The sequence below is a fragment of the Poeciliopsis prolifica genome, unplaced genomic scaffold (assembly GCF_027474105.1).
Source record: "Poeciliopsis prolifica strain line A6 unplaced genomic scaffold, Auburn_PproV2 SCAFFOLD004, whole genome shotgun sequence".
In the NCBI taxonomy this organism is placed as follows: domain Eukaryota; kingdom Metazoa; phylum Chordata; class Actinopteri; order Cyprinodontiformes; family Poeciliidae; genus Poeciliopsis; species Poeciliopsis prolifica.
In genome coordinates, this window is record NW_026562379.1 from 5,209,466 (window position 1) to 5,231,574 (window position 22,109).

At 38.5% G+C, this 22,109-nt stretch overlaps 1 protein-coding gene across 1 annotated transcript in view; it reads left to right on the forward strand.

Moving 5' to 3' along the window:
* The window catches only part of pid1 (phosphotyrosine interaction domain containing 1), a 28,356-nt gene extending 24,010 nt beyond the window's left edge, over positions 1–4,346 (forward strand). The window contains exon 3 of the mRNA XM_055028853.1: positions 950–4,346. Coding sequence (XP_054884828.1) covers positions 950–1,450 — 501 coding nt within the window. The 3' untranslated portion in view covers positions 1,451–4,346. The remainder of the gene's footprint in view (positions 1–949) is intronic.
* Positions 4,347–22,109: the final 17,763 nt, after the last annotated feature.

Below are 22,109 nucleotides of genomic sequence, written 5' to 3' on the forward strand. Positions count from 1 at the left end.
AACAGCATGTAGAGGAGTGCATAAGTCAGCCATTATTCCTTTGCAGCCTTCAGATTGGCCTCGCTCCCAAAGAAATCTCCAGCAATGTAGTTTTTTTCCCTCCTCTTTCCTCTTATCCGTCTCAATCTTCTCAGTCTGTCGCTCTCCTATTGTGCAGTATTGTTTCTATGGTGTTCTGTTTAACTCACTATTTTTTTTTTTAGCATTTATCAGAAAGCCTAGAATACAATGGCTATTAGAAATGCCTAACCTTGTTGAACCCTTCAACGGTAAATACTTGAAAATTTGTTTTTGTAGTTAGATGATCCAAAGATTCTTTTAAAGCTGCAATTTTTCACTTTCAATTTGAATCCCCACCAGACTGATACATGAGGTGGTTATTTATCATCAGTATTCATACTCCAAATATTGAGCTTCTGACCCACAAAATGATCTTGCTAGTGATCTTGCTAGTGATCTTGCTAGTGATCTTGCCTGTCACTCGTATTGAAGCGCTGTTAAAAAGCCAAACAAACGAAAAGAACAAGGAAGTTGTGCCAACACCAATAACTTCAACAGTTCTTGTCCTGTTTCTTTTCATCTGTTTATGACTGTTATTTTGAGACTCCTTGAAGAGTTTTGTAGAAATGGTGCTAACATCAATTCACTTTTAACTTCGATATATGTAGATATAATTCCAAGACCCACTGTTTGGGTTTCTCTCAAGGCGTCTTGAACGTGGCCCAGTCCTTTAACAGAAGCAAAACGTCACTTTTCACTACAAGAGGCACTCATTGAAACCAACAATTAAATATAAGCATTTTCTCTCTTTTGTTATGTTACTCAAATGCCCAGTATTTGACCCCTTTGTTTTGATTAAACGACAAAAAACATTTGAAGAATACCTTCATTTTAAAATATTTTAAAGAACAAAAGAATGTAAGAGTATTTGTTTGTCTCGTTGCTGCAGGTGACCTACCTGGGCAAGATGACGATCTCTGGGACCCAGTTCTTGTCAGGCTGTACGGAGTCAGCGGTAGTGAGTCTGGTGGAACGTCGTGCCTTGGACCAACAGCAGGGCACCAATCCCTCAAGCAACTCTCTGCTGGAAATCCGTCCCTTCCAGGTGCGCCTCCACCACCTGGATGAGCGTGGCGAAGTCTCCGTAACCGTGGACGCCTACCAGGTGGCACGCATCGCTTACTGCACCGCCGACCACAGTGTAAAACCCAACATATTTGCGTGGATCTACCGGGAGATCAACGACGACCTGTCCTTCCAGATGGATTGTCACGCCGTGGAGTGCGAGAGCAAACTGGAGGCCAAGAAGCTGGCGCACTCCATGATGGAGGCCTTCCGAAAGACTTTCCAAAGTATGAGTAGCGACGGGCGCATTCACAAGAGCGGCTCAACAGACGACTTTGCCGAAGACTCGTCCACACCTGACGACTCAACCCCAGATGACGGTTGAAGTCAAAGTCGAAGGCGCTTATGTTCTTGATTTCTGTTCTGGCAAATTGAGGGGTGACTGGATGGACAGAATAACTGCTCTTATTCGTTTCCCCCATCATCCCCTTTTTATTTTAAATTTGGTTGAAAAAAAAAAGAATCATATATACATATATTCACTGTATGAACCAACATGCCCAGGATGATGAAGTAGCCTATAAATTGAGTGAAGAAAAGGTAGATGAAACGGTTCAAATAAAGACCTTACAAACATTAAAGTACTCTATGACCCTCATGAAGGTTTGAAGGCCCCCTGTAATAACCCACGAAAATGCTACTCATCATTTCTCGTTCAGCATCTGTTATTCTGCACCTCTCAAAGACTGTCTGTGGTGCTTTTTTCAACCACAACACAAAGCAGTTTTTTTTTTACCCGATGCTTTACTAACCTTTTTGTTCTTCTTGCCATGTAGGGACCAAACCAGAGTTGATAGGTGGCCTATTTTAGGTTCAAACTCAGAGTTTAGAGCCAGTGATGATTCTTTAGCTGTTAAGTGATTCTCTTTTGAAATATTTCAGCTTTCATAACAGCAAATGCTGATGAGGAGGGGAAAGGTTACACTAAGGTCACCTTTTGTGATCCTCAAAAAGTAAAGTGGTCACTTAGCTTGAATGAGAGAGCTACAATGTGCGTCTCCATTTTATTGGTACTGAAAGATACAGAGTATCTGTAAGACATAATGAGAAATAGATAATATTTTAGAAGTTCTCACTGGACTAGAAGCCTGGGCCAGTCTGAGACACTTTAATCGTCTACATTTGACGTTTGTTTTATGTATACCAAAATCCAGGCAACATTTTGCCTGTCAGATTATGTGCCTCACTTTCCTGTCTTGTCTCAGTGCGTGTGTGCTTTCATGTTTTTCTTGGTATGTACAGTAGGTGTTAATGCTTAGTTTTCTTCTGTATGTATATGCATGAAAATGCAAGCATCTGGGTGTGAGAGAGTAGAAAGACATGAGGAATAAGTGCATGAAATGGTGGGGATCATGTTTTTTTTTTTTTTAGGTTTGAAGAAGTTTCTGAAATCCGACATGGTACTGTGACCATTTGCTACATTTCTTTTTTTTTATCATTATCATACACTATCCAAGCAAAACCATGAGTCAGAGCGGGTCAGTCGCTGACGTGGTCGGACCCTAAACTGCACCCATTCAAGTGAACAGCTCACGCCTCCTGGCCGCTGCTGAATGTATGAGTCCATCGTACTGTGAGCACGTCACATCATGCCCAGTCACTTCAGGCTCCACAAATCGCCTCATTTTATCACGAGATCTTGAAGGGAGTGACAGTAAGTGGGGTGTATGTCTCTGCTGCTCTGCATCTCCACTCCGAGACTGAGGCACTTTCTTCTCTGACAGCACTTCACCGAACCGACTGACCACCATCGAGTCACATGGCTCTGAGCAGCACATGAAGGGCCTTGAAAAAGTATTATTGTCCCTTGTAGTTTTTCTCCTATTGTCACTTAAACAGAAATGTTTGTGTATTTCATTGGGAATTTTATTAATGATGGACCTTAATAAGGTAGTGCATATTTGTGAGAGTGAAGTAAAAGGGAGCTTTTTTTTTCTAAATATCAAAATAGTGAAACGTGCATTTTTATTCAGATCCCATAAGTTAATACTTTGGATAACCATACGATAACAAATCCTTTTTTTAATGTGGGCAAAGAAGCTTTTTTTTTATTTTATTTTCCTCGTCATGCTGGAATTACTAAAGGTAATTTTCAAAATTGACTTTGCTTGGGTGTCCATCAACAATGTTGTTGTTTTGCATTCTTCCTTATAGGTCAGATCTGTTGCATGGACATCTAATAGTTCTGTTAGCAGAAAGGCCTGAGCTGTTGCTTTCTGCAGCTCCTCCAGTGTTATAATGGCTGTTTTGGCTCTGAATGAAGCTCTCCTTGCATGAACTGTACGTATCACGCGGATGACCATGGAGTTATGCTCAGACATTAAGATATTGTTTTTCAAATTAACTCTGCTTTAAACTTCTCTACAGCGTTCTCCCTGCCTTGTCTGTCGTCTTCCTTTGTCTTTATGATGTTGTTTGTTTACTAATGTTCTCAAACAAACCTCTGGGGCCTTCACAGAACAGCTGTATTTATATTGAGATGTAATTGCACGGACTTGGACTCAAACTACTAATTAGAGGACTTCTGAAGGTGGTTTTCTTGCAAATTGTGAATTTTATTTAGCGGCGGCTGAACTAAAGAGAGCAGAACAAATACATGCCATGCTTTTTTTCCAAAAAAGAAATGAATTGAAAACTGTCAATTTTCCTCTTCTTCACCAATATGCACTACTTTATGTCGGACTGTAAAAAGAAACGTTAAAATTAGTGTTTCACAAAATGTAAAAATCAAGGCATTTTAATACTTTTGGAAGTTACTGTACAAATACAACCCTAGATACAAGACTACATACTGTATGTACACAACATGTATTTGAAACTTGCTCAATAAGCTTATGTAAATACAAATGTACCACTTTCCAAATATTACAACATAAATGGTGATAGCTATTTTAAATAATAAAAAAAACAAAACATATTGAGAACCTTTATATGCTGAAATTGTGTAATTAAGCTGAACTGTGAAGAAGAAGAAGAGACTGTTAGATGGAAATGTGTGTGTGCCTGTTTGAACTGAATGTGATGGGAAATGTGTAAGAAGAGGTTGTAAAGTGAGGGGAATGATTGCAAAGCTGTAGTTTACTGGGCCATCTCTGCCTTACAGCTCAGACGCGCTTCAAATGTTGAGAGAAAGAAATGTTACCATAACTGTTTTCTATATGGTGTGTGAGTGTGTGCAAAGATCAAAACAGTTACATATAAAGCATTTACCAAGATCTCAAGATGGTGTGGTCTGTTTTGTCTCCACATCACAGTCCTCTCTCTTCATTTATTCCCCAAGCTAAATCAGATCTGGCCTAAAACAGGTTCTTTTTTTTTATTATTCTGTAAACTCTGCTGGATTTGAACTGAATGGGTTCCCTGCTGCGGCATCATGTGGGAGGATAAACACCAGGCATCCTCAGCTTCAGAGTGAGCAGAACGGCTCAGACACATGATGCTCTGATAAGGTGCCAGCACAGATGTAAAGCATAACCCCGTTGTCCACATTTTCCTGGGCTTTGGTCAGGTTGTAAAGTCGTCTTTTTGTTTGCTCTAGTAAATGAGACATATCCTCCAGTTCCAAAACCAAACTATGACATGGATTTAGTATCTCCCACTTCTGGTACTGTGATTGTTTTTTTTTAACTGCGTGTGTTCACACACTGCCAAGAACAAACTCACAAGCATGATGGCATTTCCAAATGTTTCGGTTTTGATGGGAGGTTTTACTGCCACCATTCCTCGCATTCCTTCTCAAACAGTTCTTTTTATTTGTGTTGCCGTAGCCTTCCTCTGCTTTCTCCTTAAAGGGCCCACATCAGTAACAAGATAACCGATTCCCTTCTGCTTGTGTAGCAGGCAATCATTTTGCAGTCTAAGAGCTGCAAAGAATTAGATGCAAAATGGATGCGGAGAGGGATGCCAATGGGCCATGAAAGAGGACACTGCCCCCCTCTGGCAAGTACAGATACTACCTCTCCTTTTTAATATTTCTTTTTAGAAAACTTAAACCATTTTCTTAAAAAAAACTCTTCAGAGGGCTTTTCATTTGAGCATGATTATTGTCTTTCCAGCTAATAGTACACAAGCTCTACTGTTTATGCCTCTTTGTCACTGCTGAGTGTAAATGTCTTGCCATTTTGCTCCTTCGTGGCCTCGTGTTTGGCTGACCCACTTCCAGCCAAGCTGCAGTGCAGAGGGGTCCTGCAGGGGCCCAGGAAGGAGGCCACCCCCGACCAGTTGCCTCTCTGCTCCACGGAGGCCTGAGCCAGCCACAGTTCACAATGCTGCTCTGTTACCCCTCCAGTTGGCTGCTCCTCTCTTCCCGAGTCTCACAGTTTGCCTGTCTATCCCCCTGCCAAGACCCTGCACTCTTGAGGTCAGTTTGGGAAACGTGTGGTGCCAATATGGCTTCTGCTCAGACTTCTTTGAGTTTCTGTCTCAGCCTCCGCTTTCACTTTGCTGGGCCCCTCGAAGTAAAAGCATGGTGAAGTACTATAAACATATGTGTGAAGTGAACCACGGTCTTTACACATTCTTTCTGCTTGTGGCTCGACTGAGATTACTTTTTTTGTTGTTGCAAAAGATACAAAGTTTGATGATTAAACAAAGTGGGGGGTAAAAAAATCATTCTTTCACATCTTAGTTAAAAAGAAAGCTATGACAACACGACCGACTGTGATATTGAACAATTTTAAAACTAGACAAAAATATTTTATTAAAACAATAAAACATTATTTAGTGATATTTCAAACAGCCGACTTGCCCCTTGTCCAGTAGACATTCACAGACGCCACTTTATGTCAATGATGTTAAAAATCAACAGATGTTAATCGAGAATAAATTGTTAAAGAGCTGAGTTGAAGATAGAAAACAGGCCAATTACATAGCAGATTTATTGATTATATCAATGAAGACATTTCCATCAAATACATGGAGGTAGTTTCACACAAGCTCACCTCGCAAAACCCCAAGAAGTCAGTAAGTAATCTGAATGTCGCATTTGTTTGAGAATAATAATTACTTAAGAAAGTTTTTTTTTTTTCTGACTATGGCTGATGTTTTGTTAAACCAAAAATTGTACTGTTGCCTGAAGCCCAGAAACATAAATAAAAGGATTCACCAGAAATCTAGTGTAGAAAATATGCTACAAAGTAATATCTCCACCATACCAAAGGACAAACGATTTCCCTCAGACATACTCTAGTCTTGTCCAGAACCCCCTCTCCTGCCTCCAGTTGGATGGCTCCCTGAGGCCTTTGTGCGATTTAAGATTCCTGCCATGATGAAATATGCGCTGGAACTAACAGGAGAGGTGCCATTGCCTACTTATTACAACCTGAGACAGATACTCTGTCAACCGCAGTCCAAAGCCCTTGCTGCTGGAAAAGTGGAACAAAAAAAATCCAAGAGACAAAATGCTGCCCTGAATCCCTGGGAGACAGGAAATGTCTAGACTGAGATCCACGAAGAGCAGGTCTGAGCAAGAGATGAGAGTCTGAAAGAGGAAGAAAAAGAAGAAGAAAAAAAACAACAACCTGGAGAAGATTCAGTTGACCTGTCTGCAAACCCTGTTTGTCATTACATAATTCAAATTCTTTCCTCTCCTGTCCAGACTTTCCTTTGCTTGAAGTAAGGTAGTTTTTTTCTGTTTTACATAAAAGTTACCACACATCCTTTACAATTTAACAACAAAAAATAAATAAATGTGCACAGTTTTTAATTAAACCAAATTGGCAAAAATATTGATATTCCATCTTTTAAAGCAGGAGTTTTTCAGTATCCCATATTTGACCCCTTTGACTTGCAAAGCTCCCTCAAGTCTTTGCCATTGTAACATCTCTTGCACTGGAGAGTAGCAAAGCCATTCCAAAACTTTAGTTTTCCTCTGATGACGTTTCTCTGCTGATTTGGAAGTATGCTTTGACTCTTTGCAATGTTGGAAAATATGTTCATCTACTTTGATATCCATATAACCATAATATAACCATAATATCCATCAAACCAGTCTTGCAACCATGACTGGTTGCAAGATAAGTAACCATCATGAAGCTGCTACCGTCTTTCACTCTGGGTGTGGTTTTCTTTTGATGAGGCACACAGCGTAGCAAAAAGTTCTAGTTTATATTAATCAGACCGCAACACATTATTTTATAAGGTTTCAAAAGAAAAAACGTCCGTCCTAAAGCCATGTGAAAGATTAGCACAGACAGACAACCGGGCCTCGTCAGTAATTCATGCAACTCATGTAAAGCAGGTGTTAGCCTCTTGTTAGCCTCCTTTCCCTCTTTCTTCATGGTCTTTTCATCGGTTTCGGAGGATCGTCCATTTTCCTTCTACCATGTTTTCTTAATTTCTTTTCTGGAAGTCCTAACTGTGCCATAGTGCACACGAAATTGTCTTGATCCTTGGTAACCTGTTGGTTGTTTTGGTGAGAAATTATTTGAGTGATTTTGTGAACTGGAAAAAAAGCACATAAATGCAGCATTGATTAAAAATGTTATTAAGCGCATTTGAAAGCATTAAAAACACAAAATTATTTTCCTAAATTTAAGTTTCAATTGCATTATCTCATTTTTTGCTGCATTGTGCCGTTACAACCAGACTAATTGAAAATGTCCTTTTTCTGAAAAAGGACAATGAGGGGAGGCGAAGGAGAGTGACTGAAGAATAGAAAAGAACACTTGTGGAAAGAAATAAGAGCAAAAAGAATGTGTAGGTGGCGGGTCAGAAGACACGACTCATTTGGGTCGTCATGTTGCGTCCAGATGTTCACAGAAGTGTTGGTCTGTCCAGCTCTTTCACATTGCAGCAGCAAGGTCAGACCACTCAGAAAATGAAATAAAATAAAATAAAAAACACACACAGCAGAGTGTCTGGTTTCAAATACTGTCTGAAAAGGGAAGAATGTTTTTATGCACATTTAAAAACTGAATCCAAGCAAAGTAAACAATTTCAAAACAAGGGCTTGCTACCTTTGTTGTCCACAAGGTGCCAGCCTTGCTTTGCATTAACAAACTGTCAAGTTTGTCCAAATCTGTTATGTGAGGTGAAAACCAAAACCAAAAAAAGCTTAAAGATGAACAAAAATTACTTTTGTCCTTGGAAATGAATATAAAACAACGTATTTGCAGTTTAATAAAACTGCAAAATTGTTTTATATTTCAACATTTCCAGCTCTATGTTTTTACTTTTAAATTGAAGGAACATTTTAGAAATAGTCACATTTTTTCATTTCAGATGCTTCTGCAGGGGGATTAACCCAGCAGTGCCAGAGATGTGCCAGAGATGTGTCAGGTATCTCTGTCACATCTCTGCCTTATTTCAGCCGCTGCAGGGCTTCTTCATCTCAAGTGCCATGCTTGCATCTGGATGGACAGATGATGGAAGGGTGCCTCTTCACATTTGTCCCATCCTCTTGTGCCAGAGCCTTTCAAAGGAGTGTTCAGATAAGATCACTGAGCACTGAAGTCATATTATACTGGCAGGTCATGCTGCTGTGCAAGATCTTGTTTTAATCCAGAGTTCAGCCAGCACTCCCTGACATTTGACAATGTCAACGATCTGTGGGCTTCAGGACAGTTAGAAACCTCATATTTTCATTAAATTTAGTCATCTTAATTTGTTCTTAATGGGATATTTTCTTCATGAGCTACTGGCAGTTGTGCCAACCTCTGCAGCTGTGCAGAAAAGCACAGTGCAGCCATAAAAAATTCAGCTGGTCTGAATGTAAAACCTTCAACTTCTGCAGGTTGTTGAGGAGGTTGAAGTTTGAGCTCATCCTTAAACACAGAACCAATCTTTCCTCATAGCCACACCATCTTGGTATTGTTTTGTCCGCCACTGTAATGGGGATGTGCATAGAAAAAGTTAAAATCCCAAAAATATTGTTCTGCAGCCAACACATCTGATGCAATATTTTTGCAGAGCAGACTGCGCTGATAATAGACGTTGTGCTCTAACAACATAACATGAATGTATTTACTTAAACGTGTTTCCTGCAGAGACTTTGCTTATGCAGCACCCTGTTCGTCTTTGGCAGCAGGCAAACTTTCCAGAAGACCGTTCCAGGATGAGAATGGATGGAGTGAACCATTGATCTCAATGTTAAGTTGTAATATTCAGCTAGTGTTGCTTTAGCTCTTTGCATCTCTGACCTGCATCAGGTCAGGTTGGTGTAAAACACAATCAAATTATTTCCTAAGCTATAGACAGTCAACTTTGAGAACATACAGCTAAGCAATGCCAGATAGAATAACTCTGTTTATAACTTATCAAGAGATCCTTATGGAGAATAATTACCTTATTTACTGAAAAAGATCACAGTGGAAAATGACTCAGAAAAAAAAACAAAAACAAAACAAACAGCCTTGTTTAACCACTTTTTGAATCTGATCTCATTTCAATTTTGGTCCATAAGGTAAAAGTGTTTCTAAATATTAACAGCACAATGTAATGTATGGTGAGCTTACACTTATGATTTTCTGCCTCTTTCTTTTACCATATAGGCATCTTCAGCAGGTACAACTTCTCTTGTTTTATATACATACATTACGCTCGCAGTGTTTTATTGGCTTGTGCTCCATAATTTATATTAATGAGTCTTTTTATGGACCTCTTTTTTCTCAGTTATGGTCAGTTACTGCAATATCCTTGGAAAAAAAGGAAATTAAATTCTCTGTAAAACCAATTCTCTAAATAATAATATATCAGAGCAGCAGAAAACTGCAGCCCCAGATATTGTTTCAGTCTTTCATTCTGATTCATGCCCTGTGCCTGGCTGAAGTTCTTCTCAGGTGATCTTGTTAAAGCAACACACAATGTAAGAGCTCATATTTTAAGTGACACAAAGCACCAGCTTCCCTCACATGTAGACGCTATTGTGAGAAATGACGAGCTGCAGCCTTTAGGAGCATTACAGCAATAGATTCCAGCTCACCCAAAACAAAGATGAGAAGGAATCTAACTTGCACTCATAGAAATTTGTTTTTATATATGTCACCCTGAGAAAGCCAGTGTTGTGTTGTTTCACATAATGTATGATTACAGTTACGATTTATTTTAGCATCAATCTAGCTTTACAGAAATAATCTAGAAACATATTGAACTATTAACCCTACTAACTGGACCTAAACGGAGTACCGTAATTCCGCCACACTTTGCGCTATTAGAAAAATTCCAACGGCTTCTGATAGGAGAGACGTTGCGCTTTCAGGCCAATCTGGGGTTATTACGGTAATTTCAACCCCGTAATAATCCAAGCCGGGAGCGGAATTGATCTGAGGAGCTCTCTCTTTAAAGAAACGGTAAACTGCGAAAATAACTCGTTCATGTTGAAGTTCCGGTTGTTATGCATAAATGGGCAAACATATTTACTCACAGGACATTTAAAATTAAAATGAGCAGTAAGAGCCAGGTTGAGATTTTACATTCAAGAAATAAATACATACGGGAATAATGCTAACTTTTTAAAATGTAAAAAAAAAATATAAAAAAATCTGTTGACGAATAATTTAGGACGCCTCGTCATTTATACTTACCTAAAATGGCTGAAATCACGCAAAATCTTGTCACATTGCACATTCGTTGCACATGACGAGGATATTATTCACCATTTTGAAGAAGATTTGCCCCATTGTTTTCTTGGACATTCAGTGTCAGTTTGGTGAAACTGGCTGATCAAATGAGAGGAAACACTATGGAGAGATCAAAAGAGCCCTTTAAGGCCTTCACAAAAATAAATAAATAAATAAATAAAAAAGATGGAAACAGCTTAAATGTTTGGTGAGGCATCTAAAGAGAGATTATCATCTGCCCCTCTTTCCAAACTGTTTTTGATAATAAGTGAACCTTACTTTGAAATGTTTGAACTATCCTTTTTAAATTGAGGCTCTTTCTTGATATTTGTTGCTCCATGAACAAACTATTTTCTGCTCCTGCCCCACAGCCACAGATAAACAGATATGTATGTTTTGATGTTTTCAACTGGTATCTCCAGACTGCGTGTGTTTTTGCAGACAAATTTGACTTTTTAATGGGTCGCCGTCCTTGAACTCGACTTCGTGTCACAGCTTGCTCCACACATGACTGAGGGAGATTTGAAAGCTGCTTTAAGGCAACAGACGATAACGGGAAACATAGAGGTATAGGCACTTGATCCAAATGGACTGTTCTCATAAATAATAATGTGCGTGTGTGAATTATTTAGATTTTACAGGCAAAGACAAACGTCCTGTTGAACAGCCGAGCTTTCTTCACCTACGAGCAAATGAGAGACTTCAGTAGCTTCAAGGGCAGCTAATTACAGAGCTCTGGGTCAAAATGCCTGTAAGTCTTGATGAGGAAACAATTGTGAATCAGAGTTAATAACAGCCATTACCAATGTTCTTCTCCAAGACTTGGATAAACATTTCTCTTCTAAAGAAGGCTTAACAATTTGTGTGCTTACACTAAAAACACCCCACAGAACACAACTATGTGCATTATTTTCACACTAACCAATCACAGCTGGGTTTAAATACAAATATTCTGCTTTAACCTTAGAGTTTAACAGAGATGCATAAAAGGGAGGGAGCGTGTTGCATTTTGAATTACAAATATAACACATTTGTATTCATCAGTTGTTGTTTTTTTTCACTCCCAATTATTCCTTGGAGTCAGTTTTTTTTTTTTAATTGCTAAATATTAAATACAACATCCACCATGTTTATTGGGACAGTTTGTCCTTTAAAAGTTACCAATGTTTTTAGTAAACCTTTGAGTTCATTTATTTTGAAAAATCACATTTAAAAGATTATCATATATTTGGTTGGTTGATTCGTGTTTTGTACAAAATAAACTGGGAGCCATCTTTTTTAATTAAACTCATAACAGATTTTCTACAGGATTTAGTCCTGGAGACTGAGATGATCATGAATTCATTTCATATCTGCTGAAGTGTTTCCATCTTGCTTTAGCCAAATATCCTGGATTATTAACCTGTTGGCAGAAACTACCAAATTATTATTTAAAATGTGCATCACAGTGCATCACAGAGTTCATGATGCACTCTAGAAAGGTTGCAGAGTCTGATTTTGTTTTTCATGTTATGCTGAGGTTATGAAATCCACCGATTTAAAAAAAGTATTCACACACTCCCATAAATCATTCAGTTCAGCACTGCCAAATACTTCTAATGCCACATGTGTATAAAATCCAGCACCCAGGCGATTATACTTTTTCTACAGACATTTGCAGAAGAACTGGTTGCTCTCAGTGAAATCCACCATCATACCATGATAAAGTTCCACCTCAGTAGATCATAAGAAGTAATTTGAAATTACTAAACCCATCTCTGAAATGGACAACTTTTTAAATATCGCTGCACAGGAAGCCATAATGTTATGCAGTCAGAAACTATGGACCTCCAAACTTCACATAGCCTTGAGATTAACTCAAGAACAGTGTGCGGAAATGAAACGAGTTTTCAAGGTTGAACAGCTTTACTAAAGTCTTATCTTAACAAGTGTAAAGCAAATGTGTAACCTCCAAAGTTTCACATTTAGAGGTGTAAAATGTGTCACCACTGGACTTCAGAGCAATGGAGACTTATTGTCTTCTGGAATGAGTCCTGAACACAGTCTAATATTTGTGGCAAACTTAGAACTCCATATATTTGTGATTCCCTAATTTGCTTTTGCTTTGTAATAATAAAATGCAGACTCAACCCTCTGACAAGGTATTCATTCAGTAACAGTCCTTGTGACCTTTTGTTCTGATTACTTCACAATTCCTGATCAGTGGTCTGACATTTTCCAACCTACCCTCTCTGTGTGTTCACTACAAGACTGAGAGGAACAAGACCTGGAGCTCAAGAGGTCAAGAGGAAATGTGCTGGATTTGTGTCAGCAAAGGGAGGAGATGCAGATATTTGTGTTTTCAGGACTGAGGATTTTCATATTTACAGCTGATTCTGTCAATGATGTTGTTTTAAAGCTTGTTTTTCAGTTGAATTATTTATTCTCTGGGACTTCTTTCTTTCACTTTGATGGTTGGAAAATAGAATCCGCTTATTTCATATGAAAATCTGTGACAAAGAAGGACAGTTTCACAGCAGATCAATCCTTTCCATTCCATTGTAAATGAGAGCCTCTTGGAGGTAGATATATTAATAATTTAATCTCAACATAATTTTCATTTTAATTATGCAAATGTGTTTGACCGTTCTGATTATTTTTGACTCCAGTTACTTCAGTGTCTGGCACCAAGTTAAGTGTGACTGACTTGTTGGCGAAAGTAAACTAAAATGATTTAGAGGGATCTGAAGACTGAGAAGAAGAGGTCTCCTCCATCATGATCTCAGTGTCACAGTCATTTGTCATCAGATTCACAAGTGATAGCTGCCTTGCAGCTGTCATTGCAACCTTTTCTCACTGCATGTACCAGCTGTAAGATAAAACTTATTGGAACACAGTTTTGTTTCACAAATACACTTTCCTGTTAAATCTCAGGGCTACCTTCAGATTTTACAGCATATGTAGAATGGATGGCAAAACAAATGATCTTTTATTATCATAGGATTAAATGCTAACAAAAACAAGAGACAAAAATAAAAACTTTTTTTTTCTAATCTTGGAAGAAAAATAATAACCCACATCAAGAAACATTGGTTTTAACGGAATCAAGAGGGCCAATTATTGACCCCAACCAACAGGTGGGAAAAGAGGTGAAAAGATCTCCAGAAGTTACTGCAGCAACGAGCAGCATCTTGGCTTCTTCATCGAACATTTCTCGACATGTTATCATGTTGAGAAAATGTCTGCTCTGTCTTACCATCATTAATATCACAAACCTAACCCCTGTGATTCTTCTTCTTATTTGTCCAACCTTGATTACCTATTTTTAGGTTAAGTTCAGAGTGTGAGATGTTCAAGTTTTTAAATCGCCCTCCAGCGTCCGCTTAAAGCCTCAGGTCTTGACTAGTCTTTCATGCTTTTGATGTTTCCCTGCTCCGGCATATCTGAATCAAATGAACACATTTCCTCCTCTGCATGATATTTCAGAAGCCCGACAATCCCTCATTTATTGAATTAGGGTTTGTGATTGCTGGATCCTGAAGACCAGTGTTGAAAGCGACTGCTGAAGTTTGGTTAAAGTAAAATCAAAGAATCTTTTCCTGTTTGCTCCTGAAATGCTATAGGAGAGAACTAAGTGCTGCCCTACTGCAAAAAGGGAGATGTACCAAATACTAACAGCAGCTTTTCCCTGGCGTAGCTCCCAAGTAACTGGTTGGCATGCAAGTAGTATTTAATGGCAGTTGTGGAGACTTTGTGACCCCGAGGCAGCACTCTTTGCTGCAGATCTCCAACAGTGAACACTTTTTATCCATTGAACCAAGGGGCTTTTGAAACGGCACTTCTACTTCTGTCACAGAGAGAAACAAATGTTAGTTTTAAAATATATTATGTATAATCATACACAATGTAAAAAACACGCCTTAGAAAGACTTCAGACTATCATTTTAGAGATAAGCTGTTGTTTAATCCATCCATCCATCCATCCATCCATCCATCCATCCATCCATCCATCCATCCATCCATCCATCCATCCATCCATCCATCCATCCATCCATCCATCCATTTTCTAGCATCCTTGTCTCTAGTGCTGGTGCCTCTCCAACTAACGTTCAGGGTGAGAGGCGGGGTTCACCCTGGACAGGTTGCCAGTCTGTCGCAACTGCTATTTATTATTTCTTGTTTTTAAGTATTCATGTTTAAGCATTTGATTAACCAATGTGAACATTTTTTGACAGGGGACCAAATAATTCAACCAAGCACAGAACACATTTTAAAAAGCCTGGAACTGGCAGGAACCAGACTGGTCACAAAAACGTTCTTGAGCAAATGAATTGGGGGGAAAAGGAAGTGGGTGGCTAAAGAAATGACTGCTGCTTTTAAGTTTAGTGAAACTCAAAGTTTCACTAAACTCTCTTAGGATAATCAGCTGCTTGACTTCCACATGCTGAACCCTGATGTCCACACGTCATCACCACTGGTGCAATGACAAATCCTGTCTGTTGGCCGAAGACATGGCAAGAAGGATTATTTAATAATAATAATAATAATAATAAAAGCCAGGTCATAACCGAGAGATCAAAAAACCGGCAGAAAACATTCATACACAGAACTGATACGGATAATCTGGCCGTGTTTCTGTGGCTGCAGGGAGCAGAGTGCAGGTAAGAGGCAGCAGGCACAGCTGGGCTGAATAAACTGATTAGTGTCTGATATATCAGCAGGCTGGTAAACAAATGGGTTGAAACATTACAGAAATTGCTTTTCATAATTATGTGACTTTCTAAAACCAAAAGAGGGATGCTTTGTTGTGAAAGGCCCCTCTACACAAAGTGAATGATACAAATTTATTGATAATTAAATTATTATTCCTTGGCATCTATAGCCTCCTACATTTGCATTGTGCTTTGCCATGTATTTGTTTTTGTTGTATTTATTTTCCTTCTAAAAAGATAGAGCATAACTAATTTTCTCAACTACAAATTTTGTCTGATGATTCAAAAGGCACTTGCAATCTAAAGATCTTACCGACTCACGATTGAAAATTTGAGTTATTCATTAAAGGAATTATTTTACACTTTCCAAGGAACATATGCCTTATGCCCAAACAGTGCACATGCTTAAACCCCATTAAGCCAAAAGTCTGACTCCAACGTGCTCCTGTAATCGTCTATGGATCAGCAGCGCTGAATCTCTGCCTGTGTGTCCTCGGGCTGTTATTACTCTCCCTTTGAATCGATGGTGAAGAAACACACCTCTATTAATCAGTTTGTGGACTGATACCCTGTTTTGTTCCCAGGGAGGCCACACCAGAAGCCAGGCTTTTATTTTATGCCCTTTCCTGTTTTGATAAGAGTTAGTAATGGAAAAGCTAATTTGATGTGAGACATGCCTGCAGAGAAAAATAGAAAAGCTTCAAGATCCTTCACCCCTGCCTCTGTTCGTCTCTGTCTATGCTGACACAACTCTGAATAATCCAGTTTGTGTGTACTTCTCTGTGTCCTTGTGAAAAGAGTTGCTCACTTATTTATGTCAAACCAAATATTGTGACTGAGTGAGAGCTCAGGGCAATGTCCAGTAAACAGAGGCTAACACCAAATGTTTAGCACTTGAGGAACAATAAACTTGTTTGGAACCCAAACAGTCCAACTATTAGCCATGAGGTATGTAGCACAGCAGCTCGATTAAGAAAGAAACTTTGCTATGAAGCTCAGTAGAAATTGCATGCACTATAAACAACCATCCCTCACTGCAAAGACAGAACAAGATGGCTGTTGATGAGAGCTGCAGGCTTTGTAAGACAAATTTAAGAATCATCGAAGTGCTAAATATAGAGTGACCAACATTTTTTGTTCACTTCCTTCGCTATCATTACTTTATAATTTTTTCACAGAAAGACAAAAACAGTGCAGAAACTCAACGTCGCAGTCATAATTCCTCCTTCGTGGAATGGCCCAGTTGAAACGCATCTTGGGAAATTGAGCTCAATTGGAGAAATCCCAGTGAGAGCACTGAAGGGAGATGAGAATCTAATGGGATTGTGTAAAACTTTTATGCCAGATGCTTGAAGGCGTCGGTGTTTAAGATCACACTATTTGCAACCATGGCAAAGTTATACATTAAAACAGTCTGGGCTATATTCATCTTTTTGCTCAAGTAAGGTAATAGATCACTTGCGAGTTGAGTCCCATATTGCGAGTTATTTTGCGAGTATTAAGAGCACAAGTCCAAGTCAAACTATTGCTGTTGACTTGAGTCACCATGTATGGTCAAGAAATAAAAGACTCTTGCTCTCCTTCTATTATTTAGATAAAAAAGACACTCTGCACATGATATAATTAAAGCAAAACGTTGTACTTTCAATGTTTCAATGTTGACGTAATTTCAGATGTTTCCCAGCTGAGTGCTGTAGTTGACCTTGTGACAGAAGGGAAGTTGGAGATGCACAACAGGGTGGAGGGCCAGAGGGAAAACAGAGCCGAGAGGGAAAAAAAAAGCTTAAATATTCTTGCTGTCCAGTAAATCTCAAGGACACGTTAGTGAGCACCTAATGAGTGCACCCCATTACCAAACCCGCCTCCCGTTGACTCTTGCTACGACCAATCACATGTGATTACTGTTTCACAGTTAGACACAGCAGGTTTTGCATCATTCTGCATTTTTGTCAAACTCCTGGACAAAAAACAAAATCTGAAAATCCTAGCTCTTGGTAAAACTTTTGAAACACTGTGTTGAGGTTATGATTCCTGCAGGCAACGTGGAGCTTCAGCTCAACTTTTAAGATGATTAAGAAGTTTCAAAACTTTACAACGAAAACCCTGAGCTGTGAAAATAAACTTTTGACGATTTGCTGCATTTTATTTATCCTCTACAAGAGTAATGTAGAGTTTAGTCAAATTCATTTAATTTTTGACTAAGATGCTCTCAACTGAGGGAGAAATTAAAATGTTTTTTTTTTTTTGTAGTTTTTGACATGTAGGGCTTTTCTGGAGATATATAGCTTAAACTCCAATGTGAAATGTTACCTTCTTTAAAAGCTGCAGCCACCAAAAAAAAAACAAAAACATTGATTTCTTCTGACATTGTTCTTCCCTCTTTTGTAAAAATCATAATAAAAACACCTTTTACAAAATGCCTGTCTAGCTCAGTTAATAACAAGCAACAGCCGCCACCCTATGCTTTGAAAAATACAGCCTTTCAGGCAGGCGCAGCAGCATCTGAAGCAGGAGGGACTTTCAGTAACAATGAAAAATGGCACAACAGAAAATGCAAAGCAATGCACCTGCCACCATCGTGTTTTTGAGACTGAATGAAGTTCTCCACATCTAAAGGAGTTCACCTTTCTTACTGATTACTTCTGCACTGCTTAAGAATTTGTAATTAATTTCACAGGATAATAAATGAGCTTTTTGTCAGCTTTTTCTTGGGATGTTTTTCCTCATCATTCTTGATGACACAACAGTGATATTAAGTGTTTGAGAGGCTCTGGATGTTTTTTTACGTTGTACCTTTTATTATGAACAATCTATTCACAGTTTGTTTGCTTTTGAACATTAACTGTTAAAATCACTTCAGTATGGGCAGATTAAAAGATACAATTTAAGATTCCAAATAAAACACTTGACACAAATGTAAAAAGCAAGACCAGTATAAAACTGGTCAGCTTTGCAACAGATTTTAGTCTGAGTATCGTCTACTGGCCTGCAGTGAAGGAATCAATCCACTCCTTCCTTGTCTTATTTTTGTCTGGAGAGGCTCAAATCACTGGGAGCCACCTGCAACTCAGCAGGAGGTTACTGATTGGTGTACTTCCTGCTTCTCTTCAGTATCCAGCGGGACTGCCTGTAGGAGGCCATTTAGGATTCAGAACATATGGGCAGAAGCAGATTTTTTTTTCCTGTGAAATATCCCCAGAAACGTCCCTATTTAGTTCTTCACCCCACATCTGGTAGTTGTTGATCAAGCTAGATGTGTCAGTGAAGATGATAACTAGGGACAGAAGATGCCGATGTTGGCAGCTTGAGTTCTGCTTGATTTATTTCCCAAATAATTTTTAATAGAATAAATTTAACTCAGTTGAACTCTATTGATCATAGCAAGTTACTGCTGTTTATGTTAATATCTTAATATGGGGAAATTTATAAGCTCTTACTGGTTGTGTTGGCTGTCAAGTTGCCACAAGTTAGCTGATAATTTTGCATCATCTACTTTGTTTTATTGGAAGAGGGAGGAATTAACTTTTAAGGATATTTTTTAAAAAAGGAGAGCATTAGAAACTTTTAAGGACAGAAAACATCTCTGGTCCTTAAAATCTCCATTAGGAGAGTCTGTTCTTGTTGGCTCCAAGCTATTTTAGGGGCTTAACTATCTTATGGTTTTTCAACAGCGCAGTTAGGCTCCATATTCCTCCAAAAATGCTACATTTATTACACCTACCTTTTTATTATCACTGAAAGGAGGCAGAGGAGACCGAGGCATAAATACAGAAACAGCATTAGACCTTATGTGTGACATAAGGTCCTATGGAGTTGTTCATTTTGCTTCCAGGTAGACTGTCACTGCTTCCTCAAAAAGCACTTGATATTCATCTTAACATGAATCCACTTAATTTCATTAAGTGGATTCTCAATGATCTATCTGGCAGACCGTTAACATAATTAATTTAATTCAGTTAGCCTTTTTGGTCCTAATCCCATAATATCATGTTCATTTGCATGTCTAAAATTTTTTCTAATTGCCTACATGTGCATCTTAATGAAAGCTATTGCGTGGTGTGTCACTTTAAGTTATACTCAGGCAAGCTTATAAGAAAGTAAATGAAAACAGAGCAGATAGCGACCTCCCTGCTGTGCACACCAGGAGATAGTCTGAGCCAGTAGCATAAAGCTTTATTGGTTTTTCTCTGCTGGGACTACAGTGCACGCTTGTGCAAAAAGTCTGTGTAACTGCAGACCCACAGAGAGAGCTGACAGCAAGGTTGAGAGGTGATATTAAATATCCAAGTGCAGTTCCAAACTGTAGTGCAGAAAAGCCCACAAGCAGAAATTAAGGAGAGATGAGTGATGCTGTTTTACTACTTTCAGTTTGGAGGCAAGTGATTGCATTTGATTGCATTTGATTTGTGTTTATAATGGATCTTGCGAATGTTTAATATGACCGCTGGTGCCTTTTAGCAATCTCTATCTATATCTCTGTCCTGAAGGGTGTGACACATTACTGCAGCTTGGATGCCTCAGCTGGAGATGCATGAACTTGCTCTGGGCCATTCCTGAGGTCAAACCTCCCCATATGCTCAGCTGCTTCTGCCTCTTGGTTTTTTGCATTTCTTTCCACTTTTTAAAAATTGCAGACACACTAGTTGTTTACATGGTTGAATTAAAAAAAATATATATACATAGTTTGAAGAACATAGCAGCATAGTTTGTAGACCAAAAACAAACATGAAAAAAACTGTATTCCTTATATTTACTTTAAATGGAGATTCCTGGTTCAAATGTGGAAATGAATACATTCCGATGAAGAAGTCAGAGACTGATTTTCTCAACCCTGGTCCTGGTCACAATTCACTGTCCTGCATGTCTTCGGTGTTTCCTTTCTGACTGGAATTAGTGGGCGGACATCAGCATTTGCACATCTAAAGGATGAAAGACTTTTGGTACTGGGAGACACTGGGCTAAACAACCTCAAAAAAGCAACACATCCTGACGAAGTCTAAAGAAATATGTGAGAAATAAAATTCTATAAAATATATCTGTGGTTATGTCAGGATCTTGATCAACAAAATAATGACCAAACATTGAGATGGGCAAAGCTGGTGACAACAAATACTCCCAAAATTGCAGTTGTACTTACAGTTGAAGTTGAAGATAAATACATGACGCACATTTCAGCTTTTTATTACTAAATCTTTAAAAAAACATCTTATTTTCCTTCCACTGCACAATTATGAATTGGAGTTGAGTTAATGCATAAAATCTGAATAAAAAAGTGCATTTCTTGTTTGACTCTAACATGAAATACTGCGCAAGGTTTAAGGAGTTTGACTAATTTTGTAAACTCTGTACATATATAAATACTTAAAATAATTCAAGCGGAACATTGCTGAAGTCTAATTTTTTTTTTTAAAGCCACCATTTTTTAGTACATTTTGTTCACCCCTGTAAGAATTGAGATTCATATCCTTTCATGGTAGCAGCAGAGATACTAAATGCTTTTTTACGTTGAAGATGCGCTGCAGCTTTTACAGCTTTTTGTGTCAGTGAAAGGACAGAAGTTGTCTGCTGGCTGGACTCTCTCCAGACTCTCTTATCAGCAGCCACTATGTGCCAGAGGCTCAATGAATGGATGGCACATAACACTTATTCTAAAACGGTCCCATGATGAATGGCCCCAATTATGACCGTGACCTTTCTCTAGTGGTTATTCAATATTTCCTTCCCAATTCCTGTCAAAGACTTTCTGTTGGTCTATTTACTCCTCGGCTCTCTTGAGTCCAACCGTCTCTTCCATCTTTTGTTATTCATCTGTCTCAGTGGGGCCCACGTGTATGTGGTTGGTTTTTATAAAAATGTACAACCATAATAAAAAACATAAATTTTAATTCAATCAAACACAGCTTGTTGGCAGAATGATTGGCTCTGATTTGTAGTGATCCAGGAGATTGACTTTTTTTCTTCCTAAAAAACCGTATCTACAACTGTATTGTATTACAAGCGTTATAAACAGGCGTCATATTTAGATATGTACGACTGTTTTTGTTATGAACTTTACAATATCCTACAACCAAAGAGGTTTTAGTTACTGATCAGTCAGGTGTTTATGAAGTGAGTGTGTCTTCACCAGAGCAGCTCAGATTTAACAAGTGTATTATGTCAAATTTGATGTTAGATGCAACAGGGAAACCTAGTAATAAAGCAGAAATTGTTCAGGAATGATTAGAGGACAACAAATTTCTATGCAAGAAATTTGTTTCTCTTATGAACTGTGAGCTACAACTTTTGTCTCATATGTCTCAATTAAATTGCCAAATTACAAATGGTAAAAAAGGGGCAACAGCAAGAAAACACTTTGCAGGCATTGAATTGACAAAAAAAATTCTTCTAAGAAAAAGAATATTTTAAGTAAAAGCCTGTTCTGTCGGGAACTGTATTTTGACGAATACTTTTCCCACTGTAAAGTAGAAACTTTTATTTTGAAATCTGTTTTTGCCTGGATCCTTTAGGCAGTTGTGTCAACAGCATGTCTATTTATTGAATAAAATTTCTTAACTTCTATCACTACTTCACAATTAAGTCAATTTCAGTAAGCATTGGTGTTGTACAAGGTGATCTATTTATGTTAGTAAATAGATCAGGGTCAGGTTAAATGTGCAACAGTAAATCCCTTAAGATAGAAAGTGAACCAGTCCAGCACGTCTAAAAGCTCAGGGTTTAATCTGAAGTTACCCTCCTG